General features: G+C 45.4%; 2 protein-coding genes across 5 annotated transcripts; both read right to left on the reverse strand.

Annotated features, from left to right (window-relative positions):
• Positions 1-1,786: 1,786 nt before the first annotated feature.
• tent4a (terminal nucleotidyltransferase 4A) lies at positions 1,787-12,851 on the reverse strand. 2 transcript variants are annotated; one of them, XM_034545838.1, is made up of 13 exons: positions 11,992-12,851; positions 9,050-9,173; positions 7,586-7,632; positions 7,347-7,467; positions 6,468-6,575; positions 5,354-5,482; positions 4,445-4,658; positions 3,907-4,033; positions 3,714-3,817; positions 3,252-3,427; positions 2,443-2,601; positions 2,251-2,304; positions 1,787-1,955 (listed from the first exon to the last, which is right to left on the reverse strand). In XM_034545838.1, exons 1-13 carry the CDS (start codon positions 12,828-12,830, stop codon positions 1,797-1,799), a joined length of 2,361 nt encoding a protein of 786 aa, XP_034401729.1. In that variant the 5' UTR covers positions 12,831-12,851; the 3' UTR covers positions 1,787-1,796. The 2 variants fall into 2 exon arrangements, with proteins under 2 accessions (XP_034401729.1, XP_034401728.1); XM_034545837.1 differs by having other exon boundaries at positions 2,131-2,304.
• Positions 12,852-15,920: 3,069 nt separating this feature from the next.
• Positions 15,921-22,237, reverse strand: srd5a1 (steroid-5-alpha-reductase, alpha polypeptide 1 (3-oxo-5 alpha-steroid delta 4-dehydrogenase alpha 1)). 3 transcript variants are annotated; one of them, XR_004610185.1, is made up of 6 exons: positions 21,803-22,237; positions 21,215-21,381; positions 19,582-19,683; positions 17,202-17,352; positions 16,608-17,068; positions 15,921-16,424 (listed from the first exon to the last, which is right to left on the reverse strand). XR_004610185.1 is itself a non-coding variant. In XM_034545987.1 (6 exons), the coding sequence occupies exons 1-5, from the start codon at positions 22,111-22,113 to the stop codon at positions 17,002-17,004; spliced, it is 798 nt and encodes a 265-aa protein (XP_034401878.1). In that variant the 5' UTR covers positions 22,114-22,237; the 3' UTR covers positions 15,921-16,424; positions 16,969-17,001. The 3 variants fall into 3 exon arrangements, 2 of the variants coding, with proteins under 2 accessions (XP_034401878.1, XP_034401877.1); XM_034545987.1 differs by having other exon boundaries at positions 16,969-17,068; XM_034545986.1 differs by having other exon boundaries at positions 15,921-17,068.
• Between the last annotated feature and the right edge of the window lie 101 nt (positions 22,238-22,338).

Here is a 22,338-nt window from a genome sequence, read left to right on the forward strand (position 1 = left end):
TCGCTCAGGAGCCGCCGGGCGTCTGATTAAAAGTCTTGACACGTTCTCACACACACACTCATTTCACTTTGTCACACACACACACACACACAAACAAACAAACCTCCCTCTCCTCACGTTTGACTAACGGATGTAGAAAACTAGACTTTGAAGCACAGCAGGACCTTCATAGAAATACAAAGGGTGTGTGTGTGTGTGTGTGTGTGTGTGTGGGGGGGGGGGGGGGGGGAGGTGTCAGTGGATGGACTTGTAGTTTCACATGAGCATGTAAGTCTTGACAGTCAGTAACATTACTTCAGTCCAACAAGCAGTGTTTGTCATTTAAAAAAAAAAACAAAAAAAAACAAATAAGAGGAGAGTTGACACAATAATTAGAATAATCCACTTGCATAGTAATAACACCAGCGTGTGTAGTGTTCTGGGCGAGTCGCAGCCTTCTCCACAGTCCCGTCTGCGAGTGTGTGTGTGTGTGTGTGTGTGTGTGTGTGCGTGTGTGCGTGTGTGTTTAAGTGACGCGCGGTTGTGCTGGCGGAAGAAAACGATAACACGGCGTGCGCACGCTCCGAGTACAACACAAAAAGGAAGGCATTGCAAACGATTGGCGGAAGTACCTGTCAATCAAATATACACGAGATTCCTGAATGGAATCAAAATATAAAAGTTCCCTTTTTTCACGAGGGTTCCTCGGTTCAGGAAGACCTAGTGGCTCTTTTTGGCCCCGCCCCCTCCTACGCTTTAATCTTCAGATTCAAGTGAGGTGAGCGGTTACGACCACGTACATGTGAACGGACACTAGCATATATGTTCAAGTGAACGGGGGGTTTAAGTTTTTTTTTGTTTTGTTTTTTTTTAGGCCAAAAACTAACTCTGCACTCGGGACTCTTTTTTTTATTATTTTTTTTTTTAAACTCGTCACCAGTGGAGAGAAAGTTGGCAAAGACGACAACTAGCAGGCCGCTGCTGGCCGACAGTCCCACGAGGGACACGACACACACACACACACACACACACACACACACACACCCCATCTCGAGGTGGTCCTGTTGAGCTCCCTCTTCTGGGCCAAAACAGGATTACATCCTCAACTCTGGTTTCTCAGGCAATTTCCATCCCTCCACCACAAACTGGGCCGAGGAATAAAAATACTTCCGTGAGGAATTTCACGTTAACCTCGACACATTTTTCTTCACAAGATTGATGAAAGATCAATGAAATGAATATGACAATAAGAGCTCTGTGTCTTTGAACCGGTGGTCTATCTCGACCTGACGACAGACAGGCGTGCGCGCACGCACACACACACACACACACACACACACACACACACACACACACACACACACACACACACTCCAGAGATGCTGCCTGGGGAAAGGTTTCGTAAACAAAATTTAAAACTCTACAAAAATAAAACAACTGTATAAAAATGCCTTTACATATACACACACAAAATTAAATAAGCATTTACTTTAGTTCCCAAAAAAGAAAAATAACATTATTGCACAAATGAAAAAAAAAAAATTCAACCTTTTGTTCTTAAGTGTAAAAAAAAAAAAACACAGGCACACAGGCAGCTTGGCTGCAGGGGTCAAGACGAGGTCAAGTGAACTTGGCAATGACATCACAACCAAGTCTGACAAAAAAATAACCACAAAAAGACCTGAAACAAAGATGAGGAGGACCAAATACTGAAAGTAACGCAACACTGAAACTACAAAAGTATGAACAAAAGTCATGCAGAAAAAAAACGGAAGCCTGGGGGATGGGTGGGGGGTGGGGGGAGGGGGGAGGGGTTTCTATCTGCTGAGGCTAACCGGGAGGCTGTCCCTCTTTCTGCGTCGCCAAGTGCTGCGGTGGTACTGAGTGTGACTGTGAGTGTGTCCGCGGTTAGCCAGAACGGGGTTGTTCACCAGCGGCGGGTTGTGGAAGCCCTTCACGTTGAACTTGGCTCCGTTCTGAGGCGCGTTGGGGGGAGAGAGAGAGGGGAGAGAGAGAGAGAGAGAGAATATGAAAATAAACCGCTAACTTCTTTACTGATGATGCACCGAAAAGCAAAAAAAACACAAGTTGAAGAGGAAGAGAGAGAGAGAGAAATGACATTACGGAAGAGAAATTGCATCCGGCGCCTACCTTGTGCGTGTGGCTGGAGTGGGGGCTGGGCGGAGACTGTGGGCTCGAAGGGGCGGGGGCATAAATATGGGCTGGGGGGGGCATGTGGAAGAAGGGGGGGAGCCCGGTGTCTATACACACCTGTCTGCCAGGTATGGAGTGCATGGCTAGACCACCGGGCAGCGAGACGCGAGCCTGGGAGGACGAAAAGGGACACCGATTAATATTACATACAATCAATAAGAACAACAACAACAACAACAACAGGAAAGTCGACCAAAACACACGAGATCTGAGCGAGTGTGACCCCCGAGTGCCTGTGGACGCGCCTACCTGTGAGCCTGGGTGCAGGAGGAGGTGGTGTCCTCCCATGCCGGGCTTGCAGGTGCCCATGTTGAGGCCCGGTGGCAAAGCGAGGCCCAGAGGAGGGAAAGACGGGTACGGCGGCATGGTGGGAGGAGGCACGGGGCACGGCAGCGCCGAGTCAGAGTCCTGGCAGAGGAACACAAACGCAAAAAGAGAGAGAGAGAGAGAGAGAGAGAGAGAGAGAGAGAGAGAGAGAGAGAGAGAGAGAGAGAGAGAGAGAGAGAGAGAGAGAGAGAGACGGCGGGATGAGTAACAGGCACGTCGTCACGCCGATGGCCCACTTGAGGGGGCCGTGCAGCTCGCTCTCTACTCCGAACGTCTTGCAGGAGCTTCAGCGTATCGGGCGGCGTCCATTCGGCATCTTCTCCGCTCTACGATGAAGAGCCGCGTCCCTCTGGCATCACGATACCACTCCAAATGCTTCTAAGCGCCTAATGTGAATTTCCCTTTCATCGCGTCGCTGCCTCGGTGCACCAACACCGGATAATGTGTTCACGCGCATGAGACGTGCGGGGCATTTACATCGAGACCCTTCCTGTATGTTCCCATTAATTTGTACATTGGAATTAAGATTTACTACTCGAGTAGCTACTATATGGATTAACACTTCACCGTGTCAGAATTTACTCGACGAATACGATATCTTTCAATCTGTTGACTTACAAAAAAAAGGCAAAAAAAAAAAAATAAAGTGCTTTTACAGCGTGTGCCTATCTGTCGATCGTGTGTGTGTGTGTGTGTGTGTGTGTGTGTGTGTGTGTGTGTGTGTTTCTTACGTTGTCTGATCCAGACAGCGAGGAGACGGAGGAGGCCGAGGAGTGCTGCTGGGGGCTGGAGATGGACATGGGCGAGTCAGCGCTGTGCGGCGACGCCGAGTCCCTCTGCTGCTCCTCGATCCCGACGGCGCCGTCGAGCGCACACGGCTCCCGCTCCGACTCCTTGGGAGGTGGAACTGGCCACAAAAAAAAAAGATGAAAGGTTCAGTAATTCACAATTTGACACACTTGGCTATGTGGGATGCATTATTCATACATGAAGAAAAAAGAAAAAAAAAGTTGAATTTTCTCAGTAGACTGGTGAACTTTTAAAAGTTCTTCTTTTAAAAGTTCTTTTTAATAGTCTTTACCGACTCCAGATTCTTGGAAGCGGTCCAATGAAAGATGTTTCCCCACTCATCAGGATTAAATGCTGAACGCAGTCTTGTTTTTAGAGATATTATCACGGAAAGAGCAATTTACCTCTGTTGTCTGTTCGCGCCAGATCCCTGCCCCCCCACTTCTTGATGATCCACTCCCTGTAGTCGATGACCTCCTGGGTCAACCGGATGATCCTCCCCAAGGTGCTGCAGGGAGAGAGAGAGAAAGAGAGGAGTTTAAAAAAAAAAGAACCAGTTATTGTCTTTAGTGCTGTTGGAGTGGACGGATGACAAACCTTTCAGAGTCTTTGTTGGGATACGAGCGTGCGAGTGGGGACACGGCGTGACTCAGGACAGTGTAGGCATAGTCAAACACCTGCTTGACGTGCATGGCGCCATAGGAGCCCCTCCCCACATCATTACCTACATGGAGTAAAGACAAACGCATCAACAACACATTTTTAAAAAAAAAAGGGTGTACGATAAATAAAGACGGCGTCGTGAGCCCGGACTATGTCACACACACACACACACACACACACACACACACACACACACACACACACACACACACACACACACACACACACACACACACACACACACACACACACACACACACACACACACACACACACACACACACACACACACACACACACACACACACACACACACACACACACACACACACACACACACACACACACACACACACACACACACACACACACACACACACACACACACACACACACACACACACACACACACACACACACACACACACACACACACACACACACACACACACACACACACACACACACACACCTGGGAGAAGCGGGTCCTCTATGCAGAGCGTGGACGGCCTGTATCCGTTCGTCATGGCCTTCATGATCTCCTCTTTGGCGACGTACGCGCCGCCGCTTCTGATGCGAATCCCGGTTTTCAAGTAGTTGAAGTGGCGGCCGTACAACTCAAAGAACTCGATCAGCAGCACGCCCAGATTCTCACTGGGGTTTCTGGCGTCGATGCGAGGGTGGAGCTGAAGGGGCGAGCGCGGGAAGGCGGGATTAGTACGTAGCGAAAGAGAGCGTTACTGCGCATTCGGTGAGACTACAGGGCCGGCCCAAATACAATTCTTTTTTTTTTTTTTTTTTAGCTTCAGAACCTCCTCAAATCTAAATCAAGGTTTTTTACTTTTTATTGAGACGAAAAAAACGCTACGAAATGCACAATAATTCCATCAAATGAATCACGGCGAATAGGAAACGTGCTTATTAATTGGCCTTTAACCAAATTAATAGACTGTAGCCGATTGTCAGCATGTAAAAATAAAAACATGGCTAGGGTTGCCTGTTTCAGCACCCAGGACAGCGCCCTGCTACACACACACACAACTGTACATATATGTAAAAACAAAATCATGACTCATGCAAATACAGATTTGGACGTTTATTACCATGGCAACGGTTTAGGCTACGAAGCATTCGAGTCAGCCTTAAAGATCAATATCCATGTCTGTGTGCAACACTGGATAAGTGGGAAGCTGTTTACTACTACTACTACTACCTTAAAACACACACTAAGGCTAATTTACTACAATACTGCAGCACTGCGATCACCTCTAAAGTTGCTACAATGTGCAACTGCGGCCACGTCCTCCCTTTGGGGCAACTTTCTGATTGTGTGACCCCCATATTTAAAAGTGTGTGTGTGTGTGTGTGTCTGCATCTGTACCTGGAGGAAGCTGATGACCATGAGGATCAGGCTGTAGGAGCTGATTCCCCCGGTGAAGACTTCGTTCAGATCCCTCTGCAGCAGAAACTGCTTTAGCACAAAGATCAGGTAAGGCAGCACTGGATACATCTGAAGGGAGGAGAAGAAGAGACGGCTGTGAGAACGGGCGATTCAGTCAAACTCTGGATTAGGTAACGGGGAGAGAGTCCTTAAAGGAAGAGAAAGTAGATTTAAACGACTTAGTGCGGGTCACCGAGGAGAAATGGGAGTTGCCGGTGAGATGAATAGAATTCAATGAGCTGTTTCCTCCGTTAAGAAGCGAGACCACGATTGGGAGAGCGCTCCGCTGACATGGAAATGCTGACATGCGAGGTTCGAAACTCTCTCTTGATGACAAGACCGCACTGGAACCCCGTCACGCCCACGCGTTAAAAAACACACACTATCGCTGGATCGAGGCCAACTGCGGGGCTTGTCAAGCTCTGACACGTAGACCCGGACAACCATGAACACAAAAATCAACACACAAAAAAAGGCCAAAACCTTCAGCTCCTGGAATTCCTCTCAGCGCCCACAACTGAGACTAATTTCTGTCAGAGCCGTCGGCTGCATTTCACCTCCCCCCTCCCCCAGAGTCGATTTGGCAACGCGGTTTTTCAGCAACACGCAGGCTCAGTGGGAGTTAAGTGGATATTATTCGGAGCACAGTCGCTGTGGTCCGTCCCAGCTTCACTTTGAAAAGGAGACGTGCCAACTCAAGATTGGAGTGGAGTAAAGTGTAATGCTTTCAAACTGCTGGCTCGCCGATTCTCAGCGGGAATTTCCAAAGTGCTGGATTTAGACCGCGCTGTTAAAAAAAAAAAGAGGCAATTATGCAACTCCTCTGGATTTTTTATTTAAATGAGTCTACATGACCTCTTCCTGCTCCCTTCCTACATGTCAATGTAGTAGACTTCAATTCACAATCCCCATCTGCAGCAGCAAAAAAGGTGCAAATGGACTTCTGTGCATCGTTTGATTGAACAGCACCGAGAACACACACACCGTGCACACACACACACACTGTGCATGCTGGCGGCAGCATCACCCACACGGGGGGTGGGGCACATCTCACCTTAACATAATCTTTAATGAAGCTTGCCGCCTTGACTCCCGTCTCCACGTTGAAACTGATGTCCACCTTCACCTCGGTCTCCTGGTCCGTCAGCTTGATGATCGGCACCTGAAGGGAGAGACGAGAGAGAGGCACGTATTAGAAAACGTGTGTGTGTGTGTGTGTGTGTGTAGCATCCGTTTCAACTGACAGACTTTTTGAACCGAATCGCTCATTAAAAAAAAAAAAAAAGAGTTCAGCCATTAATTGCGAAATAAATGGTTTTACTTCAAACAATGGAGTGAAAAAACAAACCTATTATAAGAACAGACGGAGGTAAACGGTGGAGAATCGTTGACCTGAGGGTCGAGTAGTTTCTTTATTTGGGGTGAACTGGAGCCGTCAAACTATGCACTGCTTTTGCATTATTACAGTGGGCCGCGAACTGTATGTTGACGGGTCGACAGGAGAAAATCCCCAGACAACTGGCACGGTGTGCTACCTATCACGCAAGCAGATGGACGACACTAATTGAGTCTCTTCTCCCTCCCTCCCCCTCCTCATGTTTCCATGGAGATCAAAAGAGTGACCGAGCCAACACTTTATACATCCAAATGACCATTTTTAAAATCCAGAGGAACTTTTTCATGGAGTCATAAGCGCTGCCAAATTGTTGGTTTGGCTCGAGTTTGTTACAATCGGTGCTCCGTGTACCGGGACTGTGTTCTATTCCATTACCGACTGGAGGGAGGAACCCAAATTAGCCGTCATACTATTCGACTGTGCCAGATCATTACTCATCGCATCAGCGAAGACGGGGTTGCGACATCGTCACTTCTTCTAGATTTTGACGGACATCTGTCGAGCCCCCCCCCCCCCCCCCCCCCCCGGGTTACTCACTGTGGCCTTGTCCAGCACTTTGATGGAGAACGGCTCGGCCACGTTGTGCTTGCGCAGAGCTTGCTCCAGCTCTTGCAGCGGGGGTCGCTCCCACTTCCCGAACACCACCAGGTCAATGTCGCTGAGGGCGGAGAAAGAAAGAAAGAAAGAAAGAAAGAAAAACATTCGGGGTGTTAAAATACCGGCCCGGCAAAACATACCAGGCGGAAGGTTTTGTAGCATTAATACTCGGGTCTTACCTGGTTGGAAGGTACAGTCCTGTGCTGAAGCTGCCAAATATTTGGACCTGGGAAAAAAACAAAAAACAGTGTTGAAGGAATATGAAAATGTGTGCGGTTGGAGACAGTTGGAGGATCGAGAGAGTTTGAATCCACTTGAAGAGGGACGGCTTCGACCACAGGTGCTTTCCATTCATTCTCCGATTCAGATTGTTGTAGTTTGCAAATGTTTTTGTGTATGAAAAAGACACCCGAATGAATATTCTACACTGTTAAGTATTATTAATAGAATATAAATATACACATTGTACAACAGCTCATCTGTTGTAACGATTTGTATATCCAGCTCCAATGTTTGCTAAATTAAGTGTACAATAGTTCGGGGGAGAACAACAAATAAATAAATAAATCCTTTTTGGGGGACGGCAAGCAAAAGCTCTCCAAAAGGAAGCAGAGTGGACTTTTCCGTCTGGTAAATACGACGCGGCTAAAGCACAAAGGCAGGCCGCAATTAATAGGCTGAAATGAAAAGGGAAGCGGGTACAAATCAGGGGCCTTGATCCATTTACCTGACAGTCTGGCTCACAGGGGAAGAAGGGGGGAGAGACCCGCAGCCAACAAATCACCACTGTGCGTGTTTTACGTGATGAAGTAAAGAGAGGGGCAGTGCGTCAACGCCGCAGGATCCTCCATCCTGAGCTTATACTTTAAACAACATTAGCTCTTTGTCTATTTAAACTTTGGTTGGCATCAGGATGACGCCCGTTAACTAATGCGATGCAAGCAAGTAGCAGCACTTCTTAAAAAGTCTGAACACAGTGTCGATGAGGTGTGAGAACTTTAACCGTGTTCGTATTTAAGTGGCAGATCACAAACTAGCAGACGTATTCCTTTGAGACGTGGTTTCAGGATCAGTTGCCAGGGGAACCGGTAGAGCCTCCAGAAAGTCACTAAACTAACTAAATAGCTCACGTTAGGGAGCTTTATATGCATGTATGTGAATTTAGTTATTGGACAAAAGCTTAAGTTAGCCGGCTACCGGATGTAGCTTCATGCTTAACTCCTCCAACTCTCGCCATTAAAGCAAACAAGCGTATTAAACTCATCTAAGATTGACAGAATGCCAGCAGCTGTAGAAGAGTGTCAGACTCCAGATGGACTAACCTACATGTTAACCATAATTAGGTTCACTAAAAACCAAACCAATACATTTTGCATGCGCCAATTCATCCACCATCAATTCATGTGAAGAAAGAACAGTAAATGATGTAGAATAAGTTGGTGTTTTTGTGCAAGCTCTGCCTCACTTAAAAAAAGAAGAAAAAAAGTGGTAAAATACAGTATTGCAACAAAAATGTATGAGATATCCGAGATCACGTTTCAATAATACATCCTCTTTATTTAAATAAACAGCGTGTGTGTGTGTGTGTGTGTGTGTGTGTGTGTGTGTGTGTGTGTGTGTGTGTGTGTGTGTGTGTGTCTTACATCTGCAGTGGGCCACAGCTCCTTTATGATCATCTCTATCCGGTTCACCACCTCCTTCCTCATAGCTGCTTCCTCTGGCCGAGGAGACATGAAGTTGTAGAGGTCCATCACCTCCTCGTGGAGTCTGGAGAGAGGAGGAGGAGGACATGTAAGGGTTATTATTCCCACCACAGGTCACAGGTATGTTTCTTTTTACCTGACTGGACAGTGCACTTTTTTTTTTACCCCTCCTTCACCCATTCAGACACTATGGGTGACTGGCCTGCCTACTGGGAGCAACTTGGGTTTTAGTTTCTTACTCAGTAGCCGGGGATCAAACCTCCGACCTTCTGATTAAAGGACGACCCGCTCCATCTCCTGAGCTACATCCAAGTATCTAGTCGTGTATCATCCAGTCCACATTAATGACTTTATGTTAGTAGGTTTTAAGTAAAAAGGGGGAACCCTAGAAAACAAAAATGACTCTCCATAATTACATTTGTAATTACAGCCTCAAACTACATTTTCTTTTATGTTTAAAATCAAAACACAAGTTGTTCTTGTGAGGATCCCATATCATTTTTCCTCGAACCTAACCTTAATACTACACTTGGCCCTATTCATAACAGAAACCGTAACCACAGAGCTTAACATAACCACTAAGCTTGAAATAAGACACAAAAAGTGGTCATAGGGGGGTGGAGGGAGTTTGTGTAGAAGTCTTATTTTACCATCAGGGAGGATATGCGTTCCCCCATCAAGAGACCGGTACAACAACACAAACCTTTTAAAGGTTTTCTGAGGATTTTTAAACCTTCTTCACAGCCCTCAGAGCCCTGTGTGTTACCTCAACGTTAGTAATGCAAAGGCCTGATCAACCAGAGTATGCCTGAAGTCAAAGGCTTCAGAATTATTGCCCATATGGGTTTTTGTTTGGCAACAGAGGGGTGCATGTATAGATCGCTGAGCGGTCAAATGCCTCACAACAGTGGAACTCTGTTCAAGCCCGTGGACATTCTTTTTTTCTTTCTTTTTTTCTAGGAATGCAAGCCATGATGTTAGTGTGAAATACAGAACAGGGAGGCTGTCGCAATCAATTACCAGAGCCCTGGAGGAAATGCAGTCAGCCCATGATGTGCCCACTCGTTGGTGGAAACTCTCTGCCAGAAAACCAGGGCGTTTACATGCCAACAGTCCACCGGCGGACAGAGGGCATGGCTATTGTGAGAATGAGAACCGCCATTGCAGCCGTCCCTGAAAAGCTAGTTTAGGGTCAGAGGTCGCTTCAACAACTTTAGGGCCCAGTGTCAACGGTCTTCAAAAAAAGGTGCAGTCAAGGACCAGTTTCCTCATCAACCCAAACTGAACTGATCTTCACAATATCATGACAGCACGACCACACAATCGTTTGCAAATCCCTCTGTGCGGGACTTCAAACAGTGCCCCTGAAGGCAAACTACTGCAAGACCTATCAGGGTCAAAACGAGTACAAAACACAAATATACCCAGAGAAAGTGAAACATTATATGTGCAGGATATAGTATTAATTACGAACTTAAGATTTTCAGTTCACTCATAAATTTGGGCTCGGGGAAACTAAACATCGAGCACGTAGAAGTGCTTTCATGACAAACACAGATTCCTTGTACGGAAAATCCTCAGATGGGTGCAACCGGCCATTACAAATATCACAAGGTCCTGCAACACACCTGGGAGGTCTTGTGTCATTTATCTTTGGATGGAGGCTTCTGCCAGAGCATAATACCCACCATTATGACATACAACGTTGTAGGTGTCGTATAATCATTCAGAACGAAAAATCAAAATGTATGCTCCAAAAAAAAAAAAAGTATATTTAGCCGATTTTAGCAATACTACTATATGTGCAGTCAGTCCCAGCCTGTCTGTTATGTCACCCTGAGAGTGAGAGAGAGCTCCATGAAGAACAACCTGTTAATAGAGAGTAAACTATAACTGTACCCAGAATAACCAGGGTTTAAAAAAAAAAAAGGCCAACGTATGCAGACCATAATACAATTATTTCAAGATGTGCACAACCTAACGTATCAATAATAAAAGTGTGTGATGGTATGCTATATGCTACTGAAACATTCAATATCAACGCTCCACCTTTAAACGCAACCTTTATTCACATTCTCGGAGTAAGCAGAATGATTAACGTCACTTTCATAATTAAAGTCATTAGGATCCAAAAGCTCAGTTAACTTCACCCAACATTAACGTAAGTGTAGTGTTATCCAACCCCCATTAGCTAAGACCCGGGCAGGTTGTAGTATTTTTAAAGTATTTAGCGTGTTATCGTTAATTCGGCTGACTCGTATTTGCGTGACGAAAGATTATTAAATTGTTAAAATTGCTAGTTTCCCCCAACTTCAATGTGGAGACAAAAAGGGGCAAACGTCACATCCGGTCAAAAACCTTCTAAATAAAATCACCAGTTGATAAAAGAAACCACTACGAACTCGAGGCTGCGAGTTAAGTCGCCATATTGCTTTACACTTTCTTTCCCAACAACGTCTGTCTTTTAATCGCACTCATAAATAGTTTATTGTAAATGTGTCTTTCTTTTCTTTTTCTTTTTTTTTTTAACGGCCAAGTTCAAACTGAAAAAAAAATAAATCTGAGCACTTCCGGTCTCTTTACGCAACTCTAACGGCAGCTTTTTTTTCTTTTTTTTTTTTGCTATCCAGCAAACAGCCGAACTCCAGTTTACGCTGCCATCCTGCGTAAACTAACGCAGACAGCGTAAACTAGCGAAACGGAATAGCTACATCATGTCCGTAACGCCATGTACAAGAACACTTGACAATGTATAAAAACCACACACGAAATTAATATAAATACATTTTTTTTTTTTTTTTTTAAAAGACCAACGGCTCTTTTAACACTTCGAACCAACGCAACGGCAAAACGGCTGGATGTCAACGCAGCGTTCCACTCACCCGAGGACCCCCGGGTTGTACTTCCTCGTCTTCCAGGGCGTCCAAGTGCTCGCGTAGTTGCCGTTAGTGCAGTTTGAAAGCAAGTAATTCATCCCATAAGTGCTCGCCTTGTTGTCACTTTTCCTTCGGCCCGGGTGGTGATTGTGTGTGTGGGTTACGGGTAATGACGGGTGGACCTGATGGCGCTTCACGCAAATCTGCTGTAGATTGAAAGCCGGGTGCTCCTGTAGGTGACGGTGGTGGTGATGGTGGTGGTGGTGGAGATGGTAGAGGTTGACATTATTGTCCATGCCGTCCCTCCCGTTGAAGAGCAGACCGGCGCCGCCGACGTTCGTGTTATTATTAACGCCGCCCGGCACATTTCCACCAGTAGTCCTCTCGAGCGAGCAGCCGGAAGGGGGGCTGTCGGTCCGGGGTTCCTGCGAGCAGGACACGGGTCCCGTCTTCTGGGTCAGCGTCTGTCCCTCACCCGGCTCGGCGGCGCTCGTCGCGGCGAAAGAGTTACGCACGTTCCCGTTGGACAGCGCGACGCCGAGCGAGGACATCGCGGTGCCGTTCATGACGCCGCCGCGATGGCTGCTGCCGTTGCTCAAACTGGCAGCAGCGAGGTTACCGTTACTGCCGCTGCTGCAGACGCTCCTGCTCGATGCCACCGCGGCCGCCACATTTTTTAAAACGTCCAGCGCTGCGTAACTCACGCACTGGTTGCGGTTCTGGTTGTGGAGCTGGTGCTGCGCGGAGAGCGTCCGCGCTCCCTGAGAGGTCTCCCAGACGTGCATCCATAAGGCGTTCGCAGGTCCTTTCTGTTCGGGCTGAATCCAAGCGACCCTCGGATCCATTCAACTTCTTTTCTCTGGTAACACACCCCCCCCTCTCCCCCTCCTCCTCCTCCTCCTCCTCCTCCTCCCCCTCACTACAAGTATCTACCGAGCCCGTGGTGAGCCTGCGCCGCTGCCTCTGGACCCCTTCAAAGGCCACTGCTCCGTCCGGGGTGACGAGAAGACAAGTAGTTAAACATGAAACCGAACCAGGACCATTGATGAAGTGTCCCCTTTACACCGCTAGCTGAGGGGGGGGAAAAATGCTCGCCGTTTCCTACGGGAATTCAATATGGCGTATTCGCTTCAAATCTATGCGCATGCGCCCTACGAGGGATTTCTTAAACGTCGACTGCGCCCCCCCATACGCCCACACCTTCATCCCTCCGGCGGGTTGATGAATTGCACGGAATACATTTATTTTTATTTTTTGTAACTTTTATTTTTTTAAATAAATATGTAATCGAACAACAAGTATTGAAGCCCTCGTCAATCATGATGATGGGTCCCATGTGGTCTCGTGGCTCTTGAAGCGGGGCCAATGAACCCAGAGGTCCTCGTAAAGCCTATCTCTAACGGGAAGAGGGAAGGGGTGGGTGGGTTCATAGGGCATCCCCCATCAATATGAGGCTGGGTATATTAACTGTTTAAATTCTAGTATTGGCACATATTTAAATGAAATATATATATATATGATTATTTAAAGCTGTGAATCTGGGTGTCCATATCCGGGAATCCGCCATGTCCTGGTAAGCCAAGCAGTGAAGGCTGTGACAGAAAAATACCTATACTGTAAACATGTGAAGTCCAAGAAAATATTTTTAAAGAAACATTACACTTCAACCAAATATGAACATGAGACGGAGAGAGGGAGACCACATTGTGTTCTCAGCTGGCATCTCACTTACTGCAGGGGCCATGATCACAACCTCTGGCCCTTGAGAGGCTGCTCACATACATACACACTCTGCATTCCGCAGGGTAACGCATAGGGTTTTTTTTCTTCTTCTTCTTAACAGTCCAAGAGCAAATGGAGCTCCTTTTTTCCCCCCCTCTTCTGTTTATTATTTCAGATGTACTCTCCGGCCAGTAGATCCCAACGCTCATTTCCAAGGGGCAACACGCGGCAGGTGGTGTTCATCATCCCGTACTCTGTAAACCACCCCCAGCCCCAGCAACAGACCCATCTCCCAGCCCATTAGGCTCTGTGACGGATCGGAGGCGTGGCTGCATAACGCGCAACCGGCACCTTCTGCGATGCGTGTGCACGTAAAAGGGAGAGCGAGGAAGAGCGCGTCTTGCGTAATGCCCCCCCCCCCCCCCCCATCCCAACCCCTGCTACTCACGTGCAGCATGTGACAGAGTCAAGGAAAAAAACCCCAGAGCAAACTATGTGCCAGCCAGGACGTGCAGTTCTGTATAACACACTCAGACATACAGTACACACACACACACACACACACACACAGCTGCTCGCCTGTATGCATCTATACGCCCTCCCTTTTCTCTCCCTCTATCCGACACCGTGTGAAACACAGGCGTTTGAGTGGAACACCAGATTAAAGAAGTTACTCCTCTCATATCTCATGTCACAGTCTCGGCTCAAGCCACACGCCAACACTGACAGTGCGCGTGCGTGCGTCCGTGTGTGTGTGTGTGTGTGCCATTTCAAGGCTGGTTTGCCTCATTGTCATCTTTTAAGGGATTACCACATTGGTGGAGACCGGACCGGAGCTGACAGATGCCACACACGCGCGTGCACGGCTGGAAAAGTCATACGCTCTCAGGCAGTAATCGCAGATAATGTGGAGGAAGCATGCAGTAGTCTGAGACTGCATGCGGTTTGAATGATAATGAGGCCGCAGCATGTTCCAGATATTTAACCCACATTAGTGGAGAGCTGTATTTGCACTGTGTTTTTCTCTCACATTTCTACACATATTGCCTGCGGTCTATCAGCCACACTGTGGGGTGGTGTGCAGAAACAAACACGGGGCCTCATGCTACTGCAGAGCTCCTGGGGGTTCAGAACTACAAATGTGGACCTGCAGTTCCAGCTGCGACCAGTAGACCTACAAGAAGAGTAGCAACAGCAGCTGTGTCTGGGCCTGAAGCTGCAGCCATGCTGAGACATTTACCGGTAGGAGGAAACATAGCTTCTTACATTCTAACACATGCACCACCTGCAGGCAATGACTGAGCTGAACGTTCGTTTTAATGCATAGTTTGTTTTTACACATTTTTCTTTTTGCATATCATGCAAACACACATTTTGAAACCAGCAAAACATGTATTAACCGGAGAATATCTTCTGTGAAATACTGGGAAGGACACAGAATTCACACCTTTTGGTTGGTTTGGAAAGAGAGGGAGAGGATGTTTACTGAATTTAGCCAATCCTAAAACACACAAACACACACACACACACACTATGGGATGCACAGGGCCAAAAAGGGTTTAAAAAAAAGTAATAAATTGGTGTTATTTCAGCATTCAGTTGTACTTAACTCCACCCCATTGTCACTTCTGGTGAACCAAGATGGTTAAAATAAAATCGAGCGTTCAAAAACTGCAGACCACGAGCTTTATAGACATTCTGTGCTTACATCCCAATTCACTCACTTGCTTCGCATATAAAAAGAAAACCCATTGGCTCTTCGGCCCGAAGATGAATGGTAATATCCTCAGATGGCAGGCTCAGTAAATACTGTCTGTGTAATATAGTGATGCAATTACAAAAAAAGAAAAGAGTGTGCAGGACAAAGAGGATGCTGGGAGTGAACGGGCCCAGGAGAGTGAGGTAGAAGACAGTCCATGAAGGATGTCACTCCGCGTGGCCTTCGGCAGGCGCGCGGTCTTCATTTCTCGTCACACTCAAGACGTCCTATTATGTATTGATGGAGGAAGAAAAAAAAACAAAATAAAAACGATGAACAAAATCTTTTCAAAAACAACACTTTAATAAAAAAAAAATCCATAATGACGTGACCTTGACTGCGACATGGTGCTAGAGAATATCCTCCACCGGGAGGGGAGGGGGGGGGGGGAGAACTGATCAAGAGTTATGGGAGGAAACTGCAGCCGGTGCTTTTTTGTGTGCGCGTGTGTGTGTGTGTGTGTGTGTGTGTGGGGGGGGGGGATATAAGTACACTTGTGGAACATCCTTGTGAATATTGCGCTTCAACGCGATGATGGCAATTTCACTTGTTAATGTGAATTTCCCCAAAAGCAATACGATAATTGCACTGGTTTCCTTTCTAAATCTATTTTAAAAAAGGGAAACACCGAATATGAGGCAGATCGCATCGTTGGCTTGGATAATATAAGACGTGCGTCCAGAAAAGTCCTAACCCCGCAAGTGATCCGATTACACGGCTCATGGTAAACGTGATTATGACGCAATAATAGAATAGAAGAGATGTAAAGATCCCAGCCTCCCTTCAGCTTCTTCTGACGTGTCGAGGAAACGTTCTCTTCTTCTTCCTCTTCTCGTCTCAGGCATTAGTGAGTTATTGGGGTGCCACGCTTGACCTTCATCTCTGGACTTTGAAATGATGAGGCGATGAGAAAAGTCTTTCTGATGCCACCCAAAGAAAAAGTTCCCTCGTGTTTCACCTAATGGAGTGGAAAAAAAACGATGCATTTGCAACGGACGACTCCCGAGAAAGAAGGAAAACTTTTTAGTGTCTGCTTTGCATTTTCCAGGTTTATGTTCCATCTGGGAGAAATATGCAGATCAGCGAAGAGTCCTCAAAAGTGTTTATTGCTGGTGCAGAGTTATAAATCCACCGTTATTACCATTAGTATGTGCTCCATTCGCCATCGTACTTCCTCCTCCGGTGGAGCGATAAGTGTCGCCTCGCCAGCAGACGCGGCACTTCCAGTACATTCAGTTCACGGTGGTTGGAAGTCTTTTTTTTTATTTATTTTTTTTGCTTTATGGACGGTAAAAAATAAATATATTTTTAAGATTATGGATTTCTTTAAGTGTTGCTTGTCAGATGACAGTTTGTGTTTCCTTTGGTTTGCAGCGATGAAAATGACAACAGACTGCACCTTTTTAAAATTTCATTAGAGCTTCCCTTATAAAACAACAAAACAAAAACAAAAGAAAACATTGTGGCAATGTTCTACGCTGGCATTGTAAGAACCAGTATACCTTTTGTTCAGGCTTCCAGTGCACATGGAGCTTTTAGAGCAGAAAGGGAATCAGAGCCTTCCTACGTGGAGGGTAGTCTTCGAACTTCGCCAGGTACCATCTGTGGGAAGAGAGAAAGAGGGGTACAGGCATTCTACCTCTTCAAAGTGTGCAACCCACTCCATGAACACCTGCTCTCTGTGTGTGTGTGTGTGTGTGTGTGTGTGTGTGTGTGTGTGTGTGAGGGTTCCTACTTGTGGTGGGCCACAGCCCTGCTGGCGAGGACCACTATGGTGAAGATGGCAAAGGCTGAACTGTGGACGGAGCTGCCGGCCAGAGCGAAGCCGACCCACTCGGCTATCTCTCCCAAGAAGTTGGCTCCCGACACGTATTCAAACATTCCTCCTGTGGGTGGAAGACACAGGAATTAGGACGAATAATAGGACGAAGGATTGATTTCGTTGACCCGACAAGTGCAGCATCTGGAGACGAAGAGCAAGAACAAGCTATGGGATATTAAATCATCCATTTTTCATAGCCTCCTGCATAATAAACCACAGGTTCTGAACTTCTTTTTAAAATACAACCAAATGTAAAATGATCAGTGCTCTTATTGGAATGGGCTTGAGGAGCAGGTCATTATCGGTAGAAAATGAATTATATAATATGTATATATTAAAATTAAAAAATCCATATTGTGCATCCCGAACTAAATGAGTTCTGACTTTTTAACGTTCGCCCACACAACCCCGCTCCACAGAGATGGGTAATAACAACAACTATAGGAAAACGAGCCCTCGCCCTAAAACAAGTCAGCGCACGGCTCCAGATCTTATCAAACACACCTCCTCCATCTTCATTATGCACCTCAGTCTCTCCAGATGAAATGCCAACCATAAATCATTCGTGGGTCCAGGTTTTTCCATTTTTTTTTTTTATTACTATTCCAAAACAAAACAGTTAATTTTCCATACTATGAGCTTGTTGCTCCGAGGATGCCTGCGAGCAGATCGGGTTCCCAGCGGTTCCCCAACAGCCTCAGAGGAACCACGACAGAACGCGCTTGTGGGAAATAAGTTTCCCTGCATGACCAGAAAGAATGCTTTAAAAATGTTTGTTTAAAAAAAAAAAAAAAAAAAAAGGACTTAAATCGATTACAAACATCAGCAGGAAAGCTGCGAATAATAAAGAAACTGCCTCTAAGACTCGGTCTGATGCTGAGCGAGCAACCACGTAAAAAAAAACCTTTAAACATTGGCCCCAGACCCTCTTGTCTTAGTTCTGCATTCAGCTGAGCACCGCCTCTGTGACTGCGGGCCATTTGTAGTGTTGCTATACGCTCCATGTGAAAGTGGCATTCTTGGCCGAGGAGATTCCAGACGTGCCTGGAAGTCGACTTGGAGCTCACGGCTTCCTCCCCGCCTCGCCCTTCTCTCTCTCTCCGCTTTATTGTCCCTCTGGGGGTCCCGGACGGCTTGTTTCAACGAGTTCACCTCAAGTTCAGGTGCTAGTGTTGGGACTATATGTTCTTAGTCGGGGGGTGGGGGGGTAATTCAGACAATAAATTGGATTTCCTATCATGTGATGCAAAAAAAAAAAGCAGCATTTGTGCTTCTCCAATACATTCAATCCTGAAGTGTATTTGTCATAAGCAGTTTTGGAGACGGACCAAAATCTGGTTTACGCCCCCGTCCCCTCCTCCCTCCCCCTTTACGTGTCACTTCTCGTACACAGTACAAAAAAAAAAAAAAAGGTCTCCGCTGCTTGTTTTTCGTTGTTAAATTGACTTGTTTTTACGTATTTTCAGAAATGTGTAATTCGATGCAAGTGGAGTTAGTTTCTGTGTGGATTAAACAAACAAGATACATAGCATAGATTAGGGCATGTTTAGCTCCGCCGGTTGGCACACTTTGTTCTGATTCCTGTGTTTATGCTAAGCTAAGCTAAGCGGCTGCAGCTTCATATTTACTGTACGCACACGGGCGTCGTATCAAGCACATGAGCAGTCGACCGGGTGCTTTATTTAGCATGCATCTTGAATCCGTCGACAGACGTATAATGTCCGTGTTCCCGTGTGGGGGGCCGGCCTGCTGTCTGACGTGATTGCTATAAACACACACACACACACACACACACACACACACACACACACACGCGAGATCCTTTTTTGAAACACTAATGTGAGGGTTCGCAGAGGGAAAAGGCCGAGACAAGAAGATGGCTATTGACAACCTGTGATTCTGTATAACCACGAGACCACGCTGGAAAATTAGCATGTGGCGCGCTGTGTACAAGGACGTCTTCAAACTCTAAACCCTAAAATGACAATTTTTATAGGATTTACTAAGTATTTAATTCACACAGGAGTATACAAAACCATCCGTTTTTTGCATATAGACTATGTATGTATTTATGTTATTAGCAGATATCATGCTGTATTGTGATTTATGGGTTGTTGACGTGACAAATGGTGATACACATCACCGTTCTAGGAGTAAAAGTGCAAAAATAAGTATTATTTTACACGTCTCATCAGGTTTTTCCACTTTGAAAATTGAAATGCGCTGTAATAGGAGTAAAAGACGTGTTCTGTGGTGAGAGACATTATTCGGTTTTCAGAACTGAAGCCCTTACCTGTGGGGATCTTGTAACCAGTCTCTCCGGGTTTTCTCAGGTTCCTCAGGATGTGGTCAGAGTGCAAATTCACCAGCCAGCCGAGCAACCACAGCACAGACCCTGGAGACCAAAACCCAGCGAGAGCTGCTTTAGTACGACATTTTACCGAGTGTTCATGAAGAAATACTTCTGACATGCTACTTATTTGCTTGAGTGAAGAGTGATCCAACTTTAAAAAAAGAAAGCGAATGAGGCATGTGTCTTTTATAACATTTCTATAAAAGCATTCATCAGTATCGTTGCTGTACTGTTGCCTACAATGCTGACATTAATCATATTAGATGCCACACCACATGAATAAAGTTATGGAATATTTTTGTAAACACTTAGTTTCTTTTCAGTAGCTCATAATAATGATGTCTTTGACATAAACAAACTATATATATATATATATATATATATATATATATATATATACACATACACATATGTATATTATTATAATAATTTTTTCAAATATTATATATGCTTAATAATAATAATATATCATATATATATATATATATATATATAGTAATTTTTTCATGGAAAACTTTCACATTTGTACGTATAATTTATCTGTGTTATTATTCAATGGCAGTCCGGTTCCAGACCTCTGAATTTACACCAAAACCTCAAGTTTTCTCTGGGGTACAAAACGGCAACCCGGTCCAATTTTGAGGCTATAATAACAACATGTTTTTTTTTAAGGCAACATATTCACAGAACATTGGGATGTTGATTTAGCTCGGTAAGAGAGTCATACTATACAGTGTATAATAATATATTACTATTCCCCATTTTACACAAATTGCACTCCTCAAGTAAGCCAAATATTCTACATTTTGACAGTTTCCTGCGTTAGTTTGAACAGCAACGGGAGCCAAAAAACAACTGCTGAGCACTTTGAGGTTTGTAAAGCCTGGGAAGCACACGGGGAAAATGACAAGATGGACACATGAGTTTGATTGACAGCTATGTGTTTGAGCAAAGACTTGCCCTTTTATTTGCGAAAAAGAGAAAGAAACGAGGGGTAAAAAGGATGAACTGATGGCAAGAGGTTGTTATCCTGATTACTCTGTTCCTCCATACATCAATAAAACATGTTTCAGCTATTTTTATACAATTTTACACTAAACTGTCCACTCTAAATTAGATTAAATCACAAAGTAGCGTGTACTTTCAGTAGTCAGTAGTTTGGACTTGATTTTTTTAATTAAATGTAAATGTTTTATTCATCTTTACACGCCACTGTACCCTCTCTTATCCTTGCACATTGTGTTAAAATTATTCTAATCGTCAATATTTGCCAATATAAAAATATTTGGAAGCCCATGGCTGACCATGTCATGACGTTTCTCACTATTTGAAAAGTATTTTGAGATGCAATGTCATTATTTTGATGTACTAACTCATTATTTTCGAGGTACTAAGTAATTATTTAGAGATACTAACTCTGGCAGAAATGGGCGTCCACACAAACCAGAATAATATTAATTTTAAACAAGAGAAAGTGTCAGCAGGATAAATCCTTAATTCTTAATCCTTAATTAAAACAATTTCTCGGGTCCCTTGCATACAGTGAGGTAGCAGACACAGAACACCAACCAACCTGCAATGAAGGATGGATGCGTCACCCAATCCGCAGGGTACTCTGCATAATGGCTCAGGTACCTGATCTGCATGTAGCCGTTAAACATGCAGAAAGCAACGGCCAGGACAAACGAGAGGAATGGGGTGGGTTTACCTCCTCGGATTAAAAATGGATAAATAAGGGATCTTTAGGGGAGGAAGAAAACAAAACACATTATTAACACAATTAAGTCATTTCAAATACTTGCCTGACACACTTACATAGATTAGTTAACTAGTGATACAATATGAAATATAATGCACTCTCCTGTGTCCATTATTGTGCAAAATTGCATTACATTACATTTAGCTGACGCTTTTATTCAAAACGACTTACATTCGTACACACAGCTATAAGTGCTTTAAGTGCCTTGCTCAAGGGCACACGATTGAAGGACGGACCTGCTAAATCATTCAGATGTGTATTGTTTTGTTCCAAGTTATTATTTTTGTGGAAGTCGACACTGACTATTCCTGTTGGTGAAACTGTCACTTTATTCCACCTCCACCTGTAAAAAAAAAAAACTTTTAAAAAAACGTGATCGCGTAATTGATCGTCGCGACCTACCTCTGAACGTAGTGGCAGAAGTACATGGCGATGAGCAGCTGGTTGGGCAGCAGCGAGGTTTTCCTGGAGGGTGTCCAAACTACCAGACACAGGGGCACCAGGAACGCGGGCAGCTCCTGGACGAACCAGGCCAGTCGAGCGTTCACTGGGAACCCGTACCTGCTGGTAGCGTACCGCCCGTACGGGACGTACTCGAAGAGCAGAGTAACAAAAGTGCAGGCTGCCATGAACAGCATGGAGTACGCCATGCAGTCCAACGTGCGCAGCTCCTCTCCTTCCGAGGAGAAGAGCCTCGAGAGGAGCGCGTCCATTGTGGCTGCAGCGCTGCCAAAAACTACCAATAAATAAAATATATACAAACAATGTCAAATGTAACTACTGTTTGACAATACGTCGTATTGGACAAGCTGAAGTATACACTGTAGCGCGATTGGTTCACGCGCGCGAGGACCGAGTCATGGGTTTCCTTGACTCAAGGACCAATCACAGTCCCAGAACGGTCACACGGGCATCAGGTCTGAGCCAATCAGAACGCT

This window comes from Cyclopterus lumpus, chromosome 11 (assembly GCF_009769545.1).
Source record: "Cyclopterus lumpus isolate fCycLum1 chromosome 11, fCycLum1.pri, whole genome shotgun sequence".
In the NCBI taxonomy this organism is placed as follows: Eukaryota; Metazoa; Chordata; class Actinopteri; order Perciformes; family Cyclopteridae; genus Cyclopterus; species Cyclopterus lumpus.

What these genes read in the sequence shown, in the direction of transcription:
- tent4a (XM_034545837.1), bottom strand. Translation starts at nt 12,830, where the DNA reads ATGGATCCGAGGGTCGCTTGGATTCAGCCCGAACAGAAAGGACCTGCG. An exon ending in GGACTGTACCTTCCAACCAG is followed by an intron (nt 7,468 to 7,585) that starts GTAAGACCCGAG and finishes CTCCGCCCTCAG; the next exon opens with CGACATTGACCTGGTGGTGT. An exon ending in CCCAACAAAGACTCTGAAAG is followed by an intron (nt 3,818 to 3,906) that starts GTTTGTCATCCG and finishes CTCTCCCTGCAG; the next exon opens with CACCTTGGGGAGGATCATCC.
- srd5a1 (XM_034545987.1), bottom strand. Translation starts at nt 22,113, where the DNA reads ATGGACGCGCTCCTCTCGAGGCTCTTCTCCTCGGAAGGAGAGGAGCTG. An exon ending in TTCTGCCACTACGTTCAGAG is followed by an intron (nt 21,382 to 21,802) that starts GTAGGTCGCGAC and finishes CCTCCCCTAAAG; the next exon opens with ATCCCTTATTTATCCATTTT. An exon ending in TGGTTACAAGATCCCCACAG is followed by an intron (nt 17,353 to 19,581) that starts GTAAGGGCTTCA and finishes TTCCACCCACAG; the next exon opens with GAGGAATGTTTGAATACGTG.